The sequence below is a fragment of the Tupaia chinensis genome, unplaced genomic scaffold, assembly GCF_000334495.1.
Source record: "Tupaia chinensis unplaced genomic scaffold, TupChi_1.0 Scaffold000627_1, whole genome shotgun sequence".
Lineage (NCBI taxonomy): Eukaryota > Metazoa > Chordata > Mammalia > Scandentia > Tupaiidae > Tupaia > Tupaia belangeri.
This window is the reverse complement of record NW_006160147.1, coordinates 2,760,754-2,777,739: the sequence shown is the minus strand read 5'-3', so window position 1 is coordinate 2,777,739 and position 16,986 is coordinate 2,760,754. Positions and strand designations below refer to the sequence as shown.

At 48.1% G+C, this 16,986-nt stretch overlaps 1 protein-coding gene across 1 annotated transcript in view; it reads left to right on the top strand.

The window, feature by feature from the left end:
* PIK3C2B (phosphatidylinositol-4-phosphate 3-kinase catalytic subunit type 2 beta) overlaps positions 1-16,986 on the top strand; it is a 106,040-nt gene that overhangs the window by 32,150 nt on the left and 56,904 nt on the right. The window contains exons 3-4 of the mRNA XM_027776046.1: positions 4,468-4,603; positions 16,796-16,986. The exon at positions 16,796-16,986 is cut by the window's right edge and continues 869 nt beyond it. Of these exons, the coding sequence (XP_027631847.1) occupies positions 16,884-16,986 (103 nt within the window). The 5' untranslated portion in view covers positions 4,468-4,603; positions 16,796-16,883. The remainder of the gene's footprint in view (positions 1-4,467; positions 4,604-16,795) is intronic.

Genomic DNA, 16,986 nt, shown 5'->3' with positions numbered 1-16,986 from the left:
GGACTTGAACTGCTGTCAGCCATGCAGAAGTCCAGAGCCCTTAACCACCACGCCACCTGCTGGCCCTAACATTTGATTTTTTAAAAATTACCAGAGGGGGGACCAGCAGTTAGCATAATGGCTCTGTCTCCCACATAGTCGACTACAGTTCGCATCCTGGACCCGGTGGCTTAAAACTCACGCAGGGCGCATGTGTGTGCGTGCGTGCCCAAGATCCCGAGAGGAGAATGGAGGAGAAGGGATTGCAGCGTGGCCATCCCCCATGGGGGGTGATTTCTCACTTTCTGCCTCTCTGTCTCTCTCTGTCTGGCAAGTGCACACGCCCTATAGCAAAAAAAAAAAAAAAAAAAAAAATATTACCAGAGGGTACTTACATTTTCCAGAGACAGAAAAGAGGAATGGAGGGAGAAAGCATCCCCTCATGTCATAGTGCGATGCCTTCTCCTCCATTAATCCGTCCATGGGGATTTTGACATGCACACACACCCTGTGTGCTGTTCAAGCCACCAAGACCAAAATTCAAGCTGTGATCAGCCATGTGGGGTCCCGCTCCCTTACCCACTGTGCCACGGAGCCGGCCCCACAGTATTCAACAGGTCTGTACTGAGCCCGTGCCTTGTAGTAAACATCGTGGGAGGGACAAAGATAAATAAGATGCTGTCTTTATTGTTAAGATTAGTGGGATAATATCTATGAAACTATTAATTCCTACACCCAAATCAGCTTGGATATTCAGTCCAAGGCAGGCTGAGAAAAAGACCATGAGATCTGAGCCCGCACAAGTTTCAGTTAATGCTTGATTCTGTCATTTATGAGTTGTGTAACCTGGGCAAATCATTCAGTCCCTTTCCTGTTTTCTAGTTTCCTCATCCGTAAAATAAGGACAACATCCACATTCAAGGATTGTTGTGAGGATTAAGTAAAACAATACCTGGCACAGATTACCAAAGGAGAAAAAGGTCTGTTTCCTTTCATTTCTGTGATGCTCATATTCATGTAGCCTCTCTCCCACCTCATTCCCTCTCACCAATACGAATCTAACACCCTTGGGCCAGCTGTGGCATCATGGTTAAGGGGGCTGGCTCCCACGTGCTCGACTGCTCAGTTTGAGTCCCAGACCCCAAAACTTGAAAAACACACCAGGTGTGTGTGTGCATGCGTGCCCAAGTTCCCAAGAGGATGAAGAAATGGAGAAGGGACTGTGGTGTGACTGTCTTCCCTGGGAAATGCCTTCTCACTTTCCTTTCTTTCTATCTATCTCTGGCCAGCACATGCACCCTCTGGCAAAATAAACACATCCACCAACAAAATATAGCATCCTTACTGCAGGATCGTAGCCGTGTTTCCGGAGCTACCAATTCAGCAGGCTTCGTGATGGCACTTAGGTACATTGTAAAGGCATTTTGGCAGGGTCCTAGGGCTTGTTGTCTCCAGCATGCCAGCTATCCAGTCGCACCCTGGCCACATCATCCAGCTGCAACGTCAGTGAATCCCTGTGAGAACGGCTTCTGGTGCTTGCCACCCTGGGGAACCTGGTGGCCCCCATGAAGAAGGGGCCAATGGAATGTGTGTGTGCTGCACGTACCAGCTCGTCCACCTCTCTCTCAAGGAGACTTCTGTCTCCCAGGGACCCCTCCTGTGCAAACTGAGGAATCGGAGATGGGAGAGAGGCATACAAAGAACACCAAAACTAAGGGAATAATGACTCCTTGCTCTGTGCTTTCCCACCCCTCTTCCCGAAAGTCATTTTCTTCTTTGAAAATGACCTTAATCCCTGTGTGCGTAGAGATGCAAAAGGTGTTGCTCTCGTCCCCCTCCAGACACCAGGGCCACCACTGATCAGTGTAGCACACAAGCATCGGGGTGCGCAGAAGACTGAGGAGTGATTGAAGGGTTAACCAGGAAGGGCTTCTGAGGATCTGGACTTGAGGTAGAAACAGGAGAGAGAGGAAGCAGGAAGAAGGGCAAGGTGCCCCCAGCCCCCAGCGTCGCCATGGCTTTGAGGCTCTGAGTCTGATATGAATAAGAAACAGGGCTGAGGCCACCCACGTATGGCGGTCCGTGCAGATGAGTAGAGCGAGGGGAGACTGAAACCTGTGGCTGCTGCAGCATCTGGGGGTGATGGGTCTAAATCTCTTGGTATCTGGCACCAATATCCCACTGCTTGCTGCCCATGACCCAGTTCTCCCATCTAGGTATACTCTTCCTGTGTTTGGAGATTCTGGGGACCGAGAGGCTATTGTGGAGAGTGTCTCATTTCCCAGTTCTCTCTCCGGGCCCTGAACTGTGAGTGAGGTTTCTTCTTTGACTTGGGTGAAGTAGAATCCTTGGACTCTGCCCAGTGTCCCAGGCTGACCTCGAGCAGGAAATCCTTCCGGCTAGTGCCAGGAAGAGAGGAAGCTCCCAGCACAGGAACTGCGTGGCTACTGGGGAAGGCCTGGTGGTCACCTGGATCAGGCTGGGCTAAAAATAGCCAAGGCCAAGGGCTGGAGGGGTCAGTGACTTAAAGGGAAAGGCTGGCTGTGTTCTAGAGTGGGGCAAGAGATCCTTCAGCTCAGGAGCTGAGACTGAGGAAACCATGGAGGGACGTGGCCCACTCTCTCACTTTAGATGGATAGATGGATGGATCGTTCCTCCCTGCCAAAACAGAAATCTTACCACTTTCTGGGCTTCTTCAGTTGGGCGTCACCCTACTCAGTGTCTGCTTTTTAAATGCAAATGCTCCTGGGAGGGCCAACACCTTGCCTCTGACACTTCTGTGTAAATTAGTATCAGATGTTCAGTGGTGTCTGGTTTTGCTTTTTTCTGGACAGGAAGCTGGGATTTCTTGAGAGCAGGTGCCCCTTTCCTCTCCCACTCTGGTCGTGGGCACCCCAGGGCTCCTCTATACCTTCCCAACATAGCCAGGTGACATTTGGGGGAAGGCCCTCTTCGTCAGAGTCTCCTTCTCTGGCATTCTCGCTCCCTGGGGCTCCCCTGGCCTGCAGGTCTGATCCAGAGCTGGAATGTGGAGAAGGGAGAGCCTGCTTGGGGAAGGGCCAGAGCTGCCCCATGGTGCTGTAAGGTCCTGTTTTCCTTTTTCTTCTGGGTTCAACCCTCTTTGCCAGAGACCCTAAGAATGTGATCCCGTGGGGCCTGGGCCAGCTTCTCCTCTCTCCTGGGAGCTGATGCAGGAGTGACTGAGCTGGAGGGTATATACATGTGTGTGGAGGGGTGGAGGGTGTGTGGGGGTGCAGAGTTTGCGGGAAGGTGTTAATGTGGGTTAGAGTGTGTGGGAAGACAAGCAGTAGGGTGTGTTTGGGGTGTAGTGTGGAAGATGCGGAGAGTAAGGTGTGTGAGAGGTGGGTGTACAGTGTGTGAGGGAGGGCATGACGGGTGTGAGAGAAACATGGAGTGGGGGAAGTTGTTGGGGGTATGTGGGATGATGGAAGTGTGGATGTGTGTGGGGTGCATGCGCAGGCATGCAGTTTGTGTGATTACCATGGCTTTGGGTCCCTAAGAATGACTGTAGTTTATCAGGAATTGTCTTAATCTGGGGAGTTTGCTTTAATGGAAGGAAATTCACTTTATTAAGAGACTGCATGTCTAGATGGCCTGTGTAGGGATGCCCTGGTGGCGGAGAGACAGTGGGCAGGGCTTGTGGACACGTGGTGCAGAGGAGGGAAGGGGCGGGCAGTGGCGGAAGCATGGTGTGGGGGCTGGTCGTTCCTCTGCTGGTTCCCATGGCTGGCAGGCTCGGCTTTTTCTGCTTGACTTCCTCTGGCCCTCCTTGGAGCTGGGGCCCAGCAGGTGTCTGTCAGCTGCCGGCAGCCCAGCAGCCCACTGCGGGCACAGCCCATCCCTGCCCACTAGCGCTGCAGCCAGGATGGTGGCCACGCCCATCCTTCCCGCAGACCGCATACCACGGGGTGGGGAGGGCTGCTGGCCCCGCCTACTCTATGAGAGAGAGAGAGAGAGAGAGAGAGAGAGAGAGATCATCCGGTACCAGTACCCCGGGCCCTCCTGCATGACTGTGCTGAGTGTGTTCTTGTGGAGGGAGAGACAGGGCTAGGTCCCCTGCTGTTTCTGAGTGTCACCACCATGCATGCCTCCCTGCATCAGGGCTGTGGACTTGGCCCATCTGTGCAGCAGCTCCTTAGTGGGCCTCATCTGTAACCGAAAGGAGGACCCCAAAGGAGGATGGAGAAGAGAGAGAATCTTGCAGATGTCTGAGAAAAATGCTACCAGAAAACACCCGGAAAATTGTTATCACTGAAAGAGTGAGAGACACTTGCTAAAAATCAAAGCGTTGGTCCTCAGCAAAGATGTCGTCCTTCTGCAGGTCAGTCTCCCTGGCATTCTTCAGTGTCCTCTGATTAGTTTGAGGCCTCTGCAACTACCCGAGGTCCACCCCCACCCCATTGCCATATACTTGGCCCTGCTTTGAGACACCTTAACACCTCCTCATTGTTCCTTTGTTCCTTGCAGATGCTGATGGGGTAGCCTGCCCAGCCTAACCCACCAGTGTGTGGATCTTGGAGCCAGGCCTGGAGCAGTGGGGTGGATCTGACACTGCTGTTCATCCCTCCCCAGGGAGTCCTCCAGGGAGAGTAGAGGCTTGTTGGTAAGTTCTATCCTTGCTTTGGTGTCCTGGCTGGACGGGAACAGCTGTGACCTGCTTTATGGACTGCCTAATAGGCTGGCCTCCTCCAGACAGCTTTCCCCACCCACGCTGGAATCCTGAGGAACTGGATTCCAAAGGGCACGAGCTGGGGAAACTGAACCAAGACCGAGGTGGACAGAGGTGACCATCTGGGCCTCGAAGGAGGCCTCTGTTTGCAGAGAGCAAAGGGTGTGTTGGAGCAAATCTGAAGAGCAGGATGGCAGAGGGGGAGGCAAGGACCAGTGAGGTCCACAGTGTCACCATCTCCCCCTGCATGTCCTGCATCCTCCTTCATGGGAGCTTCCCTGTACCTCTCTGAGCTGTGGTATCTTTGGAGTCTTGGCTGTCCTAGATGTTGCTGTTCGGTAGTGTTGCGATTGTTTCTCTGCTTCTGGACAGGCTGATGGGAAAACTATAGGTAAAGCAGTTTTCCCAGGAGTCCCTCTGCTGGAGACCAAGACCACAAGGAGAGATGATCTAGGGCCCTACCTTTCCCTCCCCACCATCCTGTCTTCCTGCTGCCTTTTCTGGAGGGCCAGCTAAGCTGGAGGAATCCTTTGGAACTGCCCTGTTCCTTAGAGGACGCCTGGGGTTGAACCGAACCCACAGTGTGCCTCCTGGGGCTGTGGTGGGTGAGAGGAGAGAGGCAGAGAAAGCAGGAAGTGTGGACCAGAGAAGATGTGGCTGCTGGCTGGTGGGATGATTCCTGGGTTAGAAATTCACGTACTGCCAAGACTTTTCTTCCCTGTTTGCCAACGTTCCACTCAGCAGATTGCCAGCTCCTGATCTCTGGTGCTGTGATCTTAAATGCCTGCTCTAGAGGAAGGAAAGTTTTTAGAGGAGCCATGAGCTGCCTCACCTCTTCCATCCCTGCCTCTCCTCCTACTCAGAGATTGGGATATCCAGGCTGCGTGGCAGGAGCTGTGATCTCCAAGGACTCTGTGTGTGCAAGTGCATGTGTGCACACGCACCTGCTTGCACAGAGTCTGAGCTGGGCTCGGGGAGGTCTCTGCTGCTCTGAGTTGAAGTCAGCAGTGCATGCAAACCTGGCTCTGCCTAATCACATCCCACCTGTCCTAGCAGGTGTCCTGGCACCTGTCCCTCTGCTCTCTTTGGAACTAGAAAACCCTTTACTAAGCTCTGGTATCCACTTTGGCTTCGACTGGTAGAGAGTCCAGCGTGTACCAGGGAATCAAGGGATGAATATGCTGCAGCGTGTAGGGCTGCTTTAATTTGTCTAAGAGGATGCTAGAGAGGGGACGTGTGAGTGGGAAGAAAACGCAAGGAGTTATTTTTTGTCTCCTCCATATTTGGAACTAAATGAGCCTCAGAGAGGGAGTGTAGGCTAGATAACGGAAAGACTTGGTTGGTGCATGTGATTCAGTAACACAGCTGACAGCAAACGTGTCAGGTTTAAATCACTCCAGGCATGTGTGCAGGCATGTCCAAAATCCCAAGGGAGAGCAGGGAATGTAGCATTACTCCCCTTCCCTACCCCCGGGGATGCTTCCCCATTCTCTCTCTCTCTCTGTCTCTCTCAAGTGCACATACCTATAGCAAATTTTTAAAAAAATAATTATTTATTTAATTTTATTTATTCATTCATTTCTTTTAATTTGACCAGAGAGAGACAGAGAAAGTGAGAATGCAAGCCACCAGGTCCAGGACTTGAACTGTGGTCAACCACATGGAAGTGTCCAGTGCCTTAGCCACCATGCTACCTGCTCGTTCCCCTATGGCAAATTAAAAAAAAAAAAAAAAAAAAAAAAAAAAAAAAAAAAAAACAAAACCGGAAAGGAGAGGAAAGGAAAGAAACAAATAAACAAAAAGGTGAACTGAAACATGCAATGTCTTCCTGCTTTGTGACCCAAGCGGGAACTGAGTTATTTATGTATGTTTGTCATCCTTGCTAGATTGTATGCTTCCTGAAACCCTACCACAGTCATCAATGCTTATAGTTCTTTTTTAAAAAGAATTATTTTATTTAATTTTATTTATTTATATTTTTAAATTTGACCAGAGAGGGACAGAGTGAGAGAGAGAGAAAGTGAGAAAACAAGCTGCCAGGTCTGGGACTTGAACCATGGTCGACCATGTGGGAGTCTAGCACCCTTAACCACCACCAGGCCCCAATGCTTATAGTTCTTACATATAAAAGGGGTCTTCAAAAAGTTTATGCAACAGGCATATTATGAAAAAACTATGCATTTCAAACTACTTATGCACTAAAATAAACTCAGTCTTTACTTCCATTTTCTTCAAACCATTTGAAGTCCCCTCATGCATGTGCCTGGCATGGCACGTAGCTGGTATTCCACACCCACTGGATTCAATTCTGTGATTCAAGATACGGGGAGGAGATAACCCAGACTCCCATGAGGTCCTTCCTGTGCCTAGCAGAACAGCTCTCATGCGGTGTCCTCCAGCAAGCCTGCAGGAAGCCTCTCTGCCTGGCATCAGTGGTGGTGCCTGGGCACTCCCTCGCTGGCACAGGGACTAAACAGAGCCAGCTCTACTGGGGGAGTGCCCCCTCCTTCCTCTCCACCCTTTGACTCTCAGCCATTGTGTGGTTCTGCCCTGACGCCATGTCCTCCCCTGCTGCCAGTGCGGCCATCTGTGGGCAGCTGTGAGGACTGAATTTGTTGCCTAGTGCCGCCCAGACCCTGGCACCGACCTGCCTGATCATAAGCATGTCCTCTTCCTTCTCCGGATGACTGCCTGATGCTTTTTGGGGTCTCTACCCAGTTTTTTCTTGTCTTTCTAAGAGTTCTGAAGCCCTAGTCTGTGAGGTCATTTTTTACTGCCCATTGCACATATCCAGAGGGGCTTTTAAAATATGCAGAGTCCAAGGACTCGCCCTACTGAATCCGGGCCTCTGGGGGAGGGGCCGGGCATTTATGTTTGAAAAACTTCCCAGCTGACAGTTGCAGTAATTGGAACATGGCCTGTATGTTAGATAATGTTATTGTGTCAACATTAAACTTTGTGGGTGTGCTAATGGTTTTGCTTAGGAGAATGTCCTAGTTCTTAGGAGATTCAGGTTGATGCATTTAGAGGCAAAGTATTTGCATCTTACTTTTCAAATTTCAAGCAGAGAGAGAGAGAGCGCACACTTGGGCAAATGTTAACGAGTATTGTGTGCTGGTGATGAAGGAAACAGGTGTTAACTGACCTTTGAAGGATGTCCATCTGCTTTCTAAGTAACAGCCACTAGGGGGAGCCATCCAGGCCCACAAAAGTGCACAACTTCAGTGGACACCATTTACATTTTTTAAAAAAATGTTTGGGACCAGCAGGTGGTGTAATGGTACGTCGCTGGACTCCCATATAGTCGACTGTGGTTCGAGTCTTGGACCCAGCAGCTTAAAACTCATGCAGGGCTCATGTATGTGCATGCCCAAAATTCCAAAAGGAGAATGTAGGAGAAGGGATTGTGGTGTGTCCATCCCCCCTGGGGGGGTGATTTCTCACTTTCTGTCTCTTTTTCTCTGTCTCTCAGCAAGCACACATGCCCTATAGCAAAAATCTTTTTCTAAAAAACATTTATTCAATTTTTCTTCCATAATTTAGAGAGAGGGAGAGAAAAGACGAAAGGAATAGTCTTTTTAAGAATAGAAATTAGAAATTACTTTTTTAAAGAAAATTCTTTTATTTAACTTTATTATTTTTTAAAATTATTTATTTAATTTTATTTAAATTTATTTATTTTAATTTGATCAGAGAGAGACAGAAAGAGAGAGAGCAAGTGAGAAAGCAAGCCACCACGTCCAGGACTTGAACCGTGGTCAGCCATATGGTGTCCAGCGCCTTAACCACTATGCCACCTGCTGGTCCCCTATTTAACTTTATTATTATTATTATTGTTATTATTTTCTAGATTGATCAGAGAGAGAAAAGGAAAGTGAGAAAGCAAGTTGCCAGGTCCAAGACTTGAACCACGGTTAGCCATGTGGGAGTTCAGTGCTTTTAACCACCATGCCACCTGCTGGCCCCTGTTTTTTGTTTTTTTAAGACTTTTTGCCATAGGGCATGTGTTCTCACTGGAGAGATATCAAGGGTGAGAGAAAAGGAGAAATTAACCCCCAGGGAGATGGCCATGCTGCAATCTCTTCTCTTCCATTCTCCTCAGGATTTTGGGCAAGTATGCACACACACCCAGCTTGTTTTTCAGGCTACCAGGTCTGGGACTCAAACCAAGGAGTTGGCCATGTGGGATTCAGTGCCTTAACCACCATGCCACCTGTTGGCCCAGGAATAGAAATTACTTTTTTTGTTTGTTTGTTTGTTTGTTTGTTTGGAGAGGTTTTCACTATAGGGCGTGTGCGCTCGCCAGACAGACAGAGAGACAGAGAGAAGACAGAAAGCAGGAAATCAACCCCCAGGGAGGATGGCCACGCCGCAATCCCTTCTCCTCCATTCTCCTCTCGGGATCTTGGGCACGTACGCACACGCGCCCGGCGTGAGTTTTAAGGCGCCGGGTCCGGGACGCGAACCGCAGTTGACTACGTGGGAGTCCAGCGACACAGCCATTATGCTAACTGCTGGCCCCAGGGTGGCCCTCTTAAGAGGTCCTGCAGTGGGGTGGAGGGAGGGATGCATTTGCCTTGTCCCCTCCCAACATCTCTATCTGAGCATCAGAATGAGCTAATGCTAAGCCTTTTTAAAGGGGCAGCTGGCAGAGTGGCCCCAGTGTGAGATCTGACCTCAGGCTGGCTTCCTGTCCTACATGGCTGAGACAGTCTAGTGCCTCCTGGCCCAGAGCCAGGAGTACAGAGGTTAGAGAGGTAGCGCATCGTTCCTCCATCTGAATCTCTGTCTGAAAGATCCTTAGGAGCAGGACCTACTCGGATCAACTTTGCACCTTTCCTTCTGTTTCCCACGACCTCAGAGTCTTCTGAAAAAAAAAAATTCTTTTTTTAGAGAGATGTTTGCTAAAGGGTGCATGCACTTGCTAGATAGATAGAGAGACGGAGACAGAAAGCAAGAAATCACCCCCCCAGGGGTATGGCCACACTGCAATCCCTTCTCCTCTGTTCTCCTCTCAGGACTTTGAGCATGTACTCACAGGCACCAGGCATGAATTTAAGCCTCTGGGTCCGGGACTTGAACTGTGGTCAACTATGTGGAAATCCAGTGATGTAACCATTACACCATCTGCTGGTCCCATCTTCTGAAAATTTTGACCCAAAGAAATCAGTAGATCTGAATCAAAGAATCCCAAAGTTGGAAGGCATGTTGTGTGGTTTTCTTGTTCATCTCTGCACCTGCCTTACAAATAGCAAACCCAGCCCAGTTGGTTTTGAAATCTAGTCCTGTGTTTGAAGAATCCACGGAGGATTGACCTTGTAGCCTGGTCATCTGTCTTTGTCTAAAAATGCTCACTGCCAGAAAGCTCTGCCTTTACCTTCCAGGAAGTTCACGTACATTTTTCTCATTGAAAAGGAGGTAAATTTGGAACTTCAGGAGCTGGGGGGGGAGGTGAGAGAGTCATAAACATGTCATTATTATTATTATTTAGTTTTTGCTATAGGGCATATACAGTCATGGTGGAGAGAGAGAGAGAGAAAGTGAGAAATCATTCCTTAGGGGGATGGCCACACTGCAGTCCCTTCTCCTCCATCTTCTCCTCTCAGGATTTTGACCACATATGCACATGTACCCAGTGTGATTTTCAGACCACTGGGCCTGGGACTTGAACTGCACAGTCAGCCATGTGGTACCCAGCTGTCTTAACCACCATGCCACTGGTTGGCTCCATAAACATATGTAATTACATGACTAATTATAAAAGTTTAGGACTATGTTTGAACTATGTACAAATCACTATTGGGAGCACAGAGAATGGGTCAGTTCTGGGGGTTCAGAGCAGGCTGAGGGTTAGAACCACACAGGCAAGGAGGAAACTCGAACCAGATCACAGAGGTATCAAATGCAAGGTGTTGCGTGGTTGGAGATGAGAGGGAGATGGGCTGGGAGATAAAGGCCTTGCAGAGGAATAGAATAGAGAGCCTTTGAAGGGTTTTCAGCAAGGAGTGAGATGATCAGATTCACGCTTTAGAAAGAGCCCTTGGACTGCTCCCTGAGAAACCCTTGAAGAGGGAAAGATTAGTAGGAGGAAAAACAGTTGGGAGGCTATCGTGATAGCCAAGTGAGAGAAGATAAAGGCTTGAATGAGGGCAGCTTTGGGAAGTTCTGTGTTACAGAGAAAGTTGGCAGGCCTTGAATACTGGATGAGGGGCAGGCAGAAGGCAGGAGGACTCTAGGGTGACTGTAGGGCTCTAGCTGGGCTGACCAGGAACGGCTATCCCATGGGCAACCAAGAGGGAGAAGCAGGTTGCAGGGAGGAAAGAGGATGATAGTTGGACATGTGGATCTAGAGTTATGGGGGTTGTAAAGTTTGGAATTATTGCCCTGTGAGTGGCGCGAGTAAGAAACAGGAGTAGACAAGGAGTAGGGAGTTCGCAGAGAGTTGAGAATGGGACTCCTGCTCTAGTATCAACATTTCACAGTGGGTAAAGGAAGAAGGGAACAGAGAAGGAGGTGGACAACAAGGAAAAAATATATGTATCAACACGAAAGCCATGGGTAGAGGGGTTAAGGAAGAGAGATTGGTCTTTAGAGCCAATGCAGCAACTTTGTCTGGACAGAGAGGATGCCTACCGACTGATAGCAGCCTGGGCGTGGCTGCTGGAGGGGTTTCGGTGAGATGATGCTAGATTACAGTGAAATAAAGAGAAAATTGGAGGTGGGCCAGCAGGTGGTGTGATGGTTAAGGTGCTGGACTCCCACATGGCTGACCGTGGTTTGAGTCCTGGACCCCAGTGACTTGCTATCTCACATTTTCTCTCCCTCTCTCTCATGAGTGCACATGTCTGGTAGAAAATTTAAAATAATATTAAATTAAATTAAATAATTAAAAAAAAAAACAAGTGAAAGGGCCTGCTGTGTAGCCTGGTGGGTAAGTAAGTCAGAGCCTACGTGGCCGACTGAATGGTTTGAGTCCTGGCCCTGCAGCTTGGAAAACATGCTGGGCACTCGTGCGTGTGTGCCTCAAATCTTGGTAGGACAAAGAAATGGAGAGGAATTACAGTGTCACTGTGCCCCATTGGGGGGGGTGCTTTCTCATTTTACCTCTCTGTGTCTGTCTCTCTTGGTGACTGTATGCATCCTCTGGCTATTAAAATAAAACAAAAAGTATAAATGGGAAAGGAGAATTTGGAAACATCAGGTATAGTTTGCTGTCTGACGAAGTTCCGCAGAGAAGGGAAGGGATACTAAAAAGGATAAGAAGTCAAGGGAAAGCATTTAGGGTGTATGTTTCTCTTTCTGCTTAAGGCTGGACAAGGCATGCTGAAGAGAGAAACAGTCAATGAGAAGAGGTGGAAGATACAGGAGAGGGAAGGGAAATCCATGAAGCCTTGTGTGGAGGCGATCAAGTGGAGGGGGCAAGCACACAGGGGGGTTGTGCCTCTGGAGGGAGTGGGAACCTGCTCTCCCTGAGACCATGTGGGAGAAGGTGAGGCTGGCGGTAAGTGTGGGTGAGCATAGAAATGGTCCAGCAGCCTTGGTTTTCCTCCTCACAGTGGAGCTCAGTTAAGGCAGATCTTAGTACTCAGCTCATCCCAGCTCAGGCCTGAAAACACACACAGCCACTCTGGATGGAAAGGCCTAGGCTCAGCCCAACTTGGAGCATTTATCTAGAGCCTCATATCTCTAAAGCCCTGGGACCTCATTTTCCTGGCACCAATTCCCAGCCAAGTTCTGAGTGTTTCCATCTGCTCACCCAACTCCTTGGAGTGTCACATAGCAAGCCTCTCTGGAGCCCTCCGTGGATAAAGAGTAATCTGTAAGGTGCTGTGGAAGAATGGAAAGACTCCATGGGCAGAGAAGTTAGCTGAGAACTGTCGTGGCCCCCAGGCTGGGCTGTCCTTTGGGAACCAGCTTCCTCAGATTCAGAGAGCCAGCCATGGCTCTCAGGCCAGGGTTTGTGCCAGTGCCTGATGGGTGCACCAGGGTCTTGGGAGGGCACCTCAAGTTAAGGGATACACCTATCCTAACTTATTTTGGAGTTGATGGAACTTGCACTTACAAAGCCCTCTGAACCATTTTCCTGTTAATATTTTCAATGTTGTAAGCATGAGAAATAAATGTTTCATATGTGCAGGATCTGTTGAGTGAAGCAGTACGACAGAATGGACATTTTTTAGAGGTTTCTGCCTTAGGGTGCATGCATTCCCCAGAGAGAGAGACAGATAAGTGAGAGGGAAAGTGAGAAATCACCCCCTGGGGCTATGGCCATGTGATAATCCCTTCTTTTCCACTCTCTTCCTGGAATCTTGAGCACACACATATGCATGAGTTTCAAGCCACCGGGTCTGGGACTCAAACCGTGGTCGCCATGTGGGCGTCCAGTGATGTAACCCTTACACCATCTGCTGGTCCCAAGAATGGACAGTTTTTTTTTAATAATTTGTTTAATTTTATTACCATTATTATTTTAATTTGCTATAGGGCATGTGCGCTCATGAGAGAAAGAAAGAAAGCAAGCTTCTAGGTCTGGGATTCAAACCACAGTTGGCCATACGGGAATCCAGTGCCTTAACTACCACATCACCTGCTGGCCCCTGGAATGGATGATTTTTGATATGTTTATGAAATCATGAACTTGGTTGCTGGTGCAAACACCAGAAATGACAATTTCACATTTGCCTCCCCCGACTGAATTGCAGACATACATACACATATAAGTCCATGGTTTTCCACTTGGCTACAAACTAGAATCTCCTAGGGAGTTTAAAAAATACCGTTCCCACCCCAAATCAATTAAATCAGAATCTCTTGAGAATATCTGGGCATCAGAACTTCTGCACAGTCCCCAGAATTTCTAATTGCAGCAGGGTGAGAACCAGCGAGCCTGATTGACCTGGTTAACTCATTACCTTACAGCTGTTTGTTCAATGCCTCTCAACTCTTCCCGTGTCATGGCTTCTAAAGAAAAGGGCACTCACGCGGTGGAAGTGGAGGGGGCTGCTTGCAGCTGGAGGCAGCTGGCCGGGGGCCTGTCTGGCTTCCTGAAGGCTGGAGGAGAGAAAAAAAAATCAGTATTTTGGCACACCTGCAATTTATCAGACACTTGGGTCTCACCTGTTATAAGCTTTGTTTTATAACACACATTGGTGTATTTTGGAACAATCCTGGTTTGCAGTTTGACTAATTATAAGTCTGTTTAATAGGGCTCTATTGGACTTTTCATTTGTAGCTTTATTGAAGTATAAATGACATATAATAAACTATACATATTTAACACGGACCATGTGGTAAGTTTTTTGTTTGTTTGTTTGTTTTTTTTTGAGAAGTTTTTGCTATAGGGCACATGCGCTCACCAGAAAGATAGAGACAGAGAGACTGAAAGTGAAAAATCACCCCCCAAGGGGAATGGCCACATGGCAATCAATCCCTTCTCATCCATTCTCCTCCTGGGATTTTGGGCATGCATGCACATGTGCCTGGTGTGAGATTTTTTGGTTAAAGAATTATTTTATTTAATTGTATTCATTGTCATTATGTTACTTATTTATTTATTTATTTATTGAAGTTGACCAGAGAGAGACAATGAGCAATGAGAGAGAAGGAAAGTGAGAAAGCAAGCTGTCAAGTCTGGGACAGCCATGTGGGAGTCCAGCTGCCTTAACCACCATGCCACCTACTGGCCCCAATGCCTGGTGTGTGAGTTTTAAGCCACCCAGTCTGGGACTCAAACTGCAGTCCATTACGTGGGAGTCCAGCAATGTAACCATTACATCATTTGCTGGTCTCTATTTGTTATTATTATTTTTAAAGAATTATTTTACTTAATTTTATTTATTTTTTTATTATTATTCAATTTGACCAGAGAAAGACAAAGGATGAGAGGGAGAGTGAGAAGGCCAGCCCCCAGGTCCGGGACTCAAACCAGGGTCAGCTATGTGCGAGTCCAGCACCTTAACCACCACGCCATCTGCTGGCCCATTATTATTATTTTAAAAATTGACCAGAGAGCTACAGAGAGAGAGAGGGGGAAAATGAGAAAGCAAGCCACAAGGTCTGGGACTCGAACCAGTTGACCATGTGGGAATCCTTAACCACCATGCCTCCTGCCAGCCCCCTCTTTTTGTGTATTAAATTTTGCCACAGGACACGTACACTCACTGGGGAGAGAGAGAGAGAGAGAAAGAGGGAATGGTCATGCCACAATCCCTTTTCCATTTCTCCCTTTTTTTTGGATTTTGGGCATGTACACACATGTGTTTTATTATTATTATTATTATTATTTTGAGAGAGAGGATTTTGCTATAGGGTGTGTGGGCTTGTTGAAGAGACATAGGGACTACACCAGAATCCCTTCTCTTTCATTCTCCTCCCGACACTTTGGGCACGCATGCACATGCACCCAGTGTGAGTTTTTTTTTGAAAGGATTTTGCTATAGGGTGTGTGTGCTCAAGACAGAGAGAGACAGAAATCAAGAAATCATCCCCGGGGTGGAAGGTCACGCCTCAATCCCTCCTCCTCCATTCTCCTCTTGGTATCTTGGACACACATGCACATGTGGCTGGTATGAGTTTAAGCCACCGGGTCTGAGACTTGAACCGCGGTCAACTACATGGGAGTTCAGCAACATAGCCATTACGCCAACTGCTGGTCCCCCCAGCATGAGTTTTAAACCTCAGAGTCAGGGACCCAAACCGTGGTTGATTATATGGGGATCCAGTAATGTAACCATTACACCATCTGCAGGTCTCCTTGTTGTGCTCTTCAAGCCACCAGGTCCAGGACTCGAGCCATGCAGTTGGTCAGTTGGGCTCCAGACAACTCAATCAGCACACCACAGGCTGGGCCTCCATCTCTCTGCTACTTCCCTGATAACCACTGATCTGCTTTCTGTGTAGTAATAGATCAGTGTGCATTTTTCAGAAGTTCGTGTAAATGGAATCAAACATACTCGTACTCTTTTTTCCTGTTGTCTTTTTACGCAGCAGAGTTATTTTGTGATTCACCCATGTTATTGCATTTATCAATAATTCATTATTTTCCATTGCTGAGTAGTATTCAATAATACAGATATAGCACTATTTTTTTTCTCTTGGAGAGTTTTTTTTTTTTTTTTTTGCTATAGGGCGTGTGCGCTCGCCAGACAGACAGAGACAGATAGAAAGCGAAAAATCACTCTGGGTGGTGGTGGTGGTTGGGGGGGGATGGCCATGCCGCAATCCCTTCTCCTCCATTCTCCTCTCGGGATCTTGGGCACGCGTGCACACACGCCCGGCAAGAGTTTAAGCCACCGGGTCCAGAATTCGAACCGTGGTCGACTACATGGGAGTTTGGCGACATAGCCATTATGCTAACTGCTTGTCCCAACATTTTTTTAAAAAAATCTATCTACCTGTTGATGGACACTGGGTTGTTTCCAGGTACTGGAAATTACAAATAAAGCTGGTGTGAACATTCATGTACATGTCTCTGTGTGGACATAGGCTTTCATTTTCCTTGGATAAGCAGGAACGGGAGAATTGGGTCATAACATAGGTGTATGTTACCTTTTTAAGAATCTGCCAAACTGTTTTCCTATGTGGTTGCACCATTTCACATTCTCCACTGGTGGTGCTTGAGAGCTATCCTCCTTGAACTGACTATATTTGCTCCATCTTTTACTTTCTGCTAGTAGAAGGTGCCCTCTGGCTCCTTAGGAGAGGTGAGGATAGATGGTAGGGACCGGAGAGAGAGACAGGTTAGATGGGTAGATTGGTATAATAGGTAGATAATGTTGTCTCAATGTCTCTTTTTCCCTTTTTTCTATTTTTACTTATTTATTCTCTCAGTGAGAGAGACAGAGATACAGCATCCCCCCAATAGAGTCCTGACACTGTGATTCACTCCCAGCTTCAGCCAGGCCTGGATCGTGGGAATGTGTGCACCCAGCATACTCAAGGAAGTCTCTGGATGTGAACCAGCTACCTTTCCATGTGGGTCAGCCTTACAGGGTGTTGTGTTTTGCAGCCGTGCAACCGTCTGTCCTTTACGTCTATTGTAGATACCGAAGAAGCATGCACTGGTCCAGATGACGTTACCTACGTCAGATTATTAATACTGAGGTATTTTTCACCCTTTACCTGCAGGTGCCCAGGCACCATGTCTCAACCCTTCAGACCTGACGTTGGCAGGAAGTAGAAGGCTTCCTTGTCTCCTCGGTCCCTTGGCCTCACCATGTCTTCGACTCAGGGCAATGGGGAACACTGGAAATCCCTGGAGTCGGTTGGCATCAGCCGCAAGGAGTTGGCAATGGCAGAGGCCCTGCAGATGGAGTACG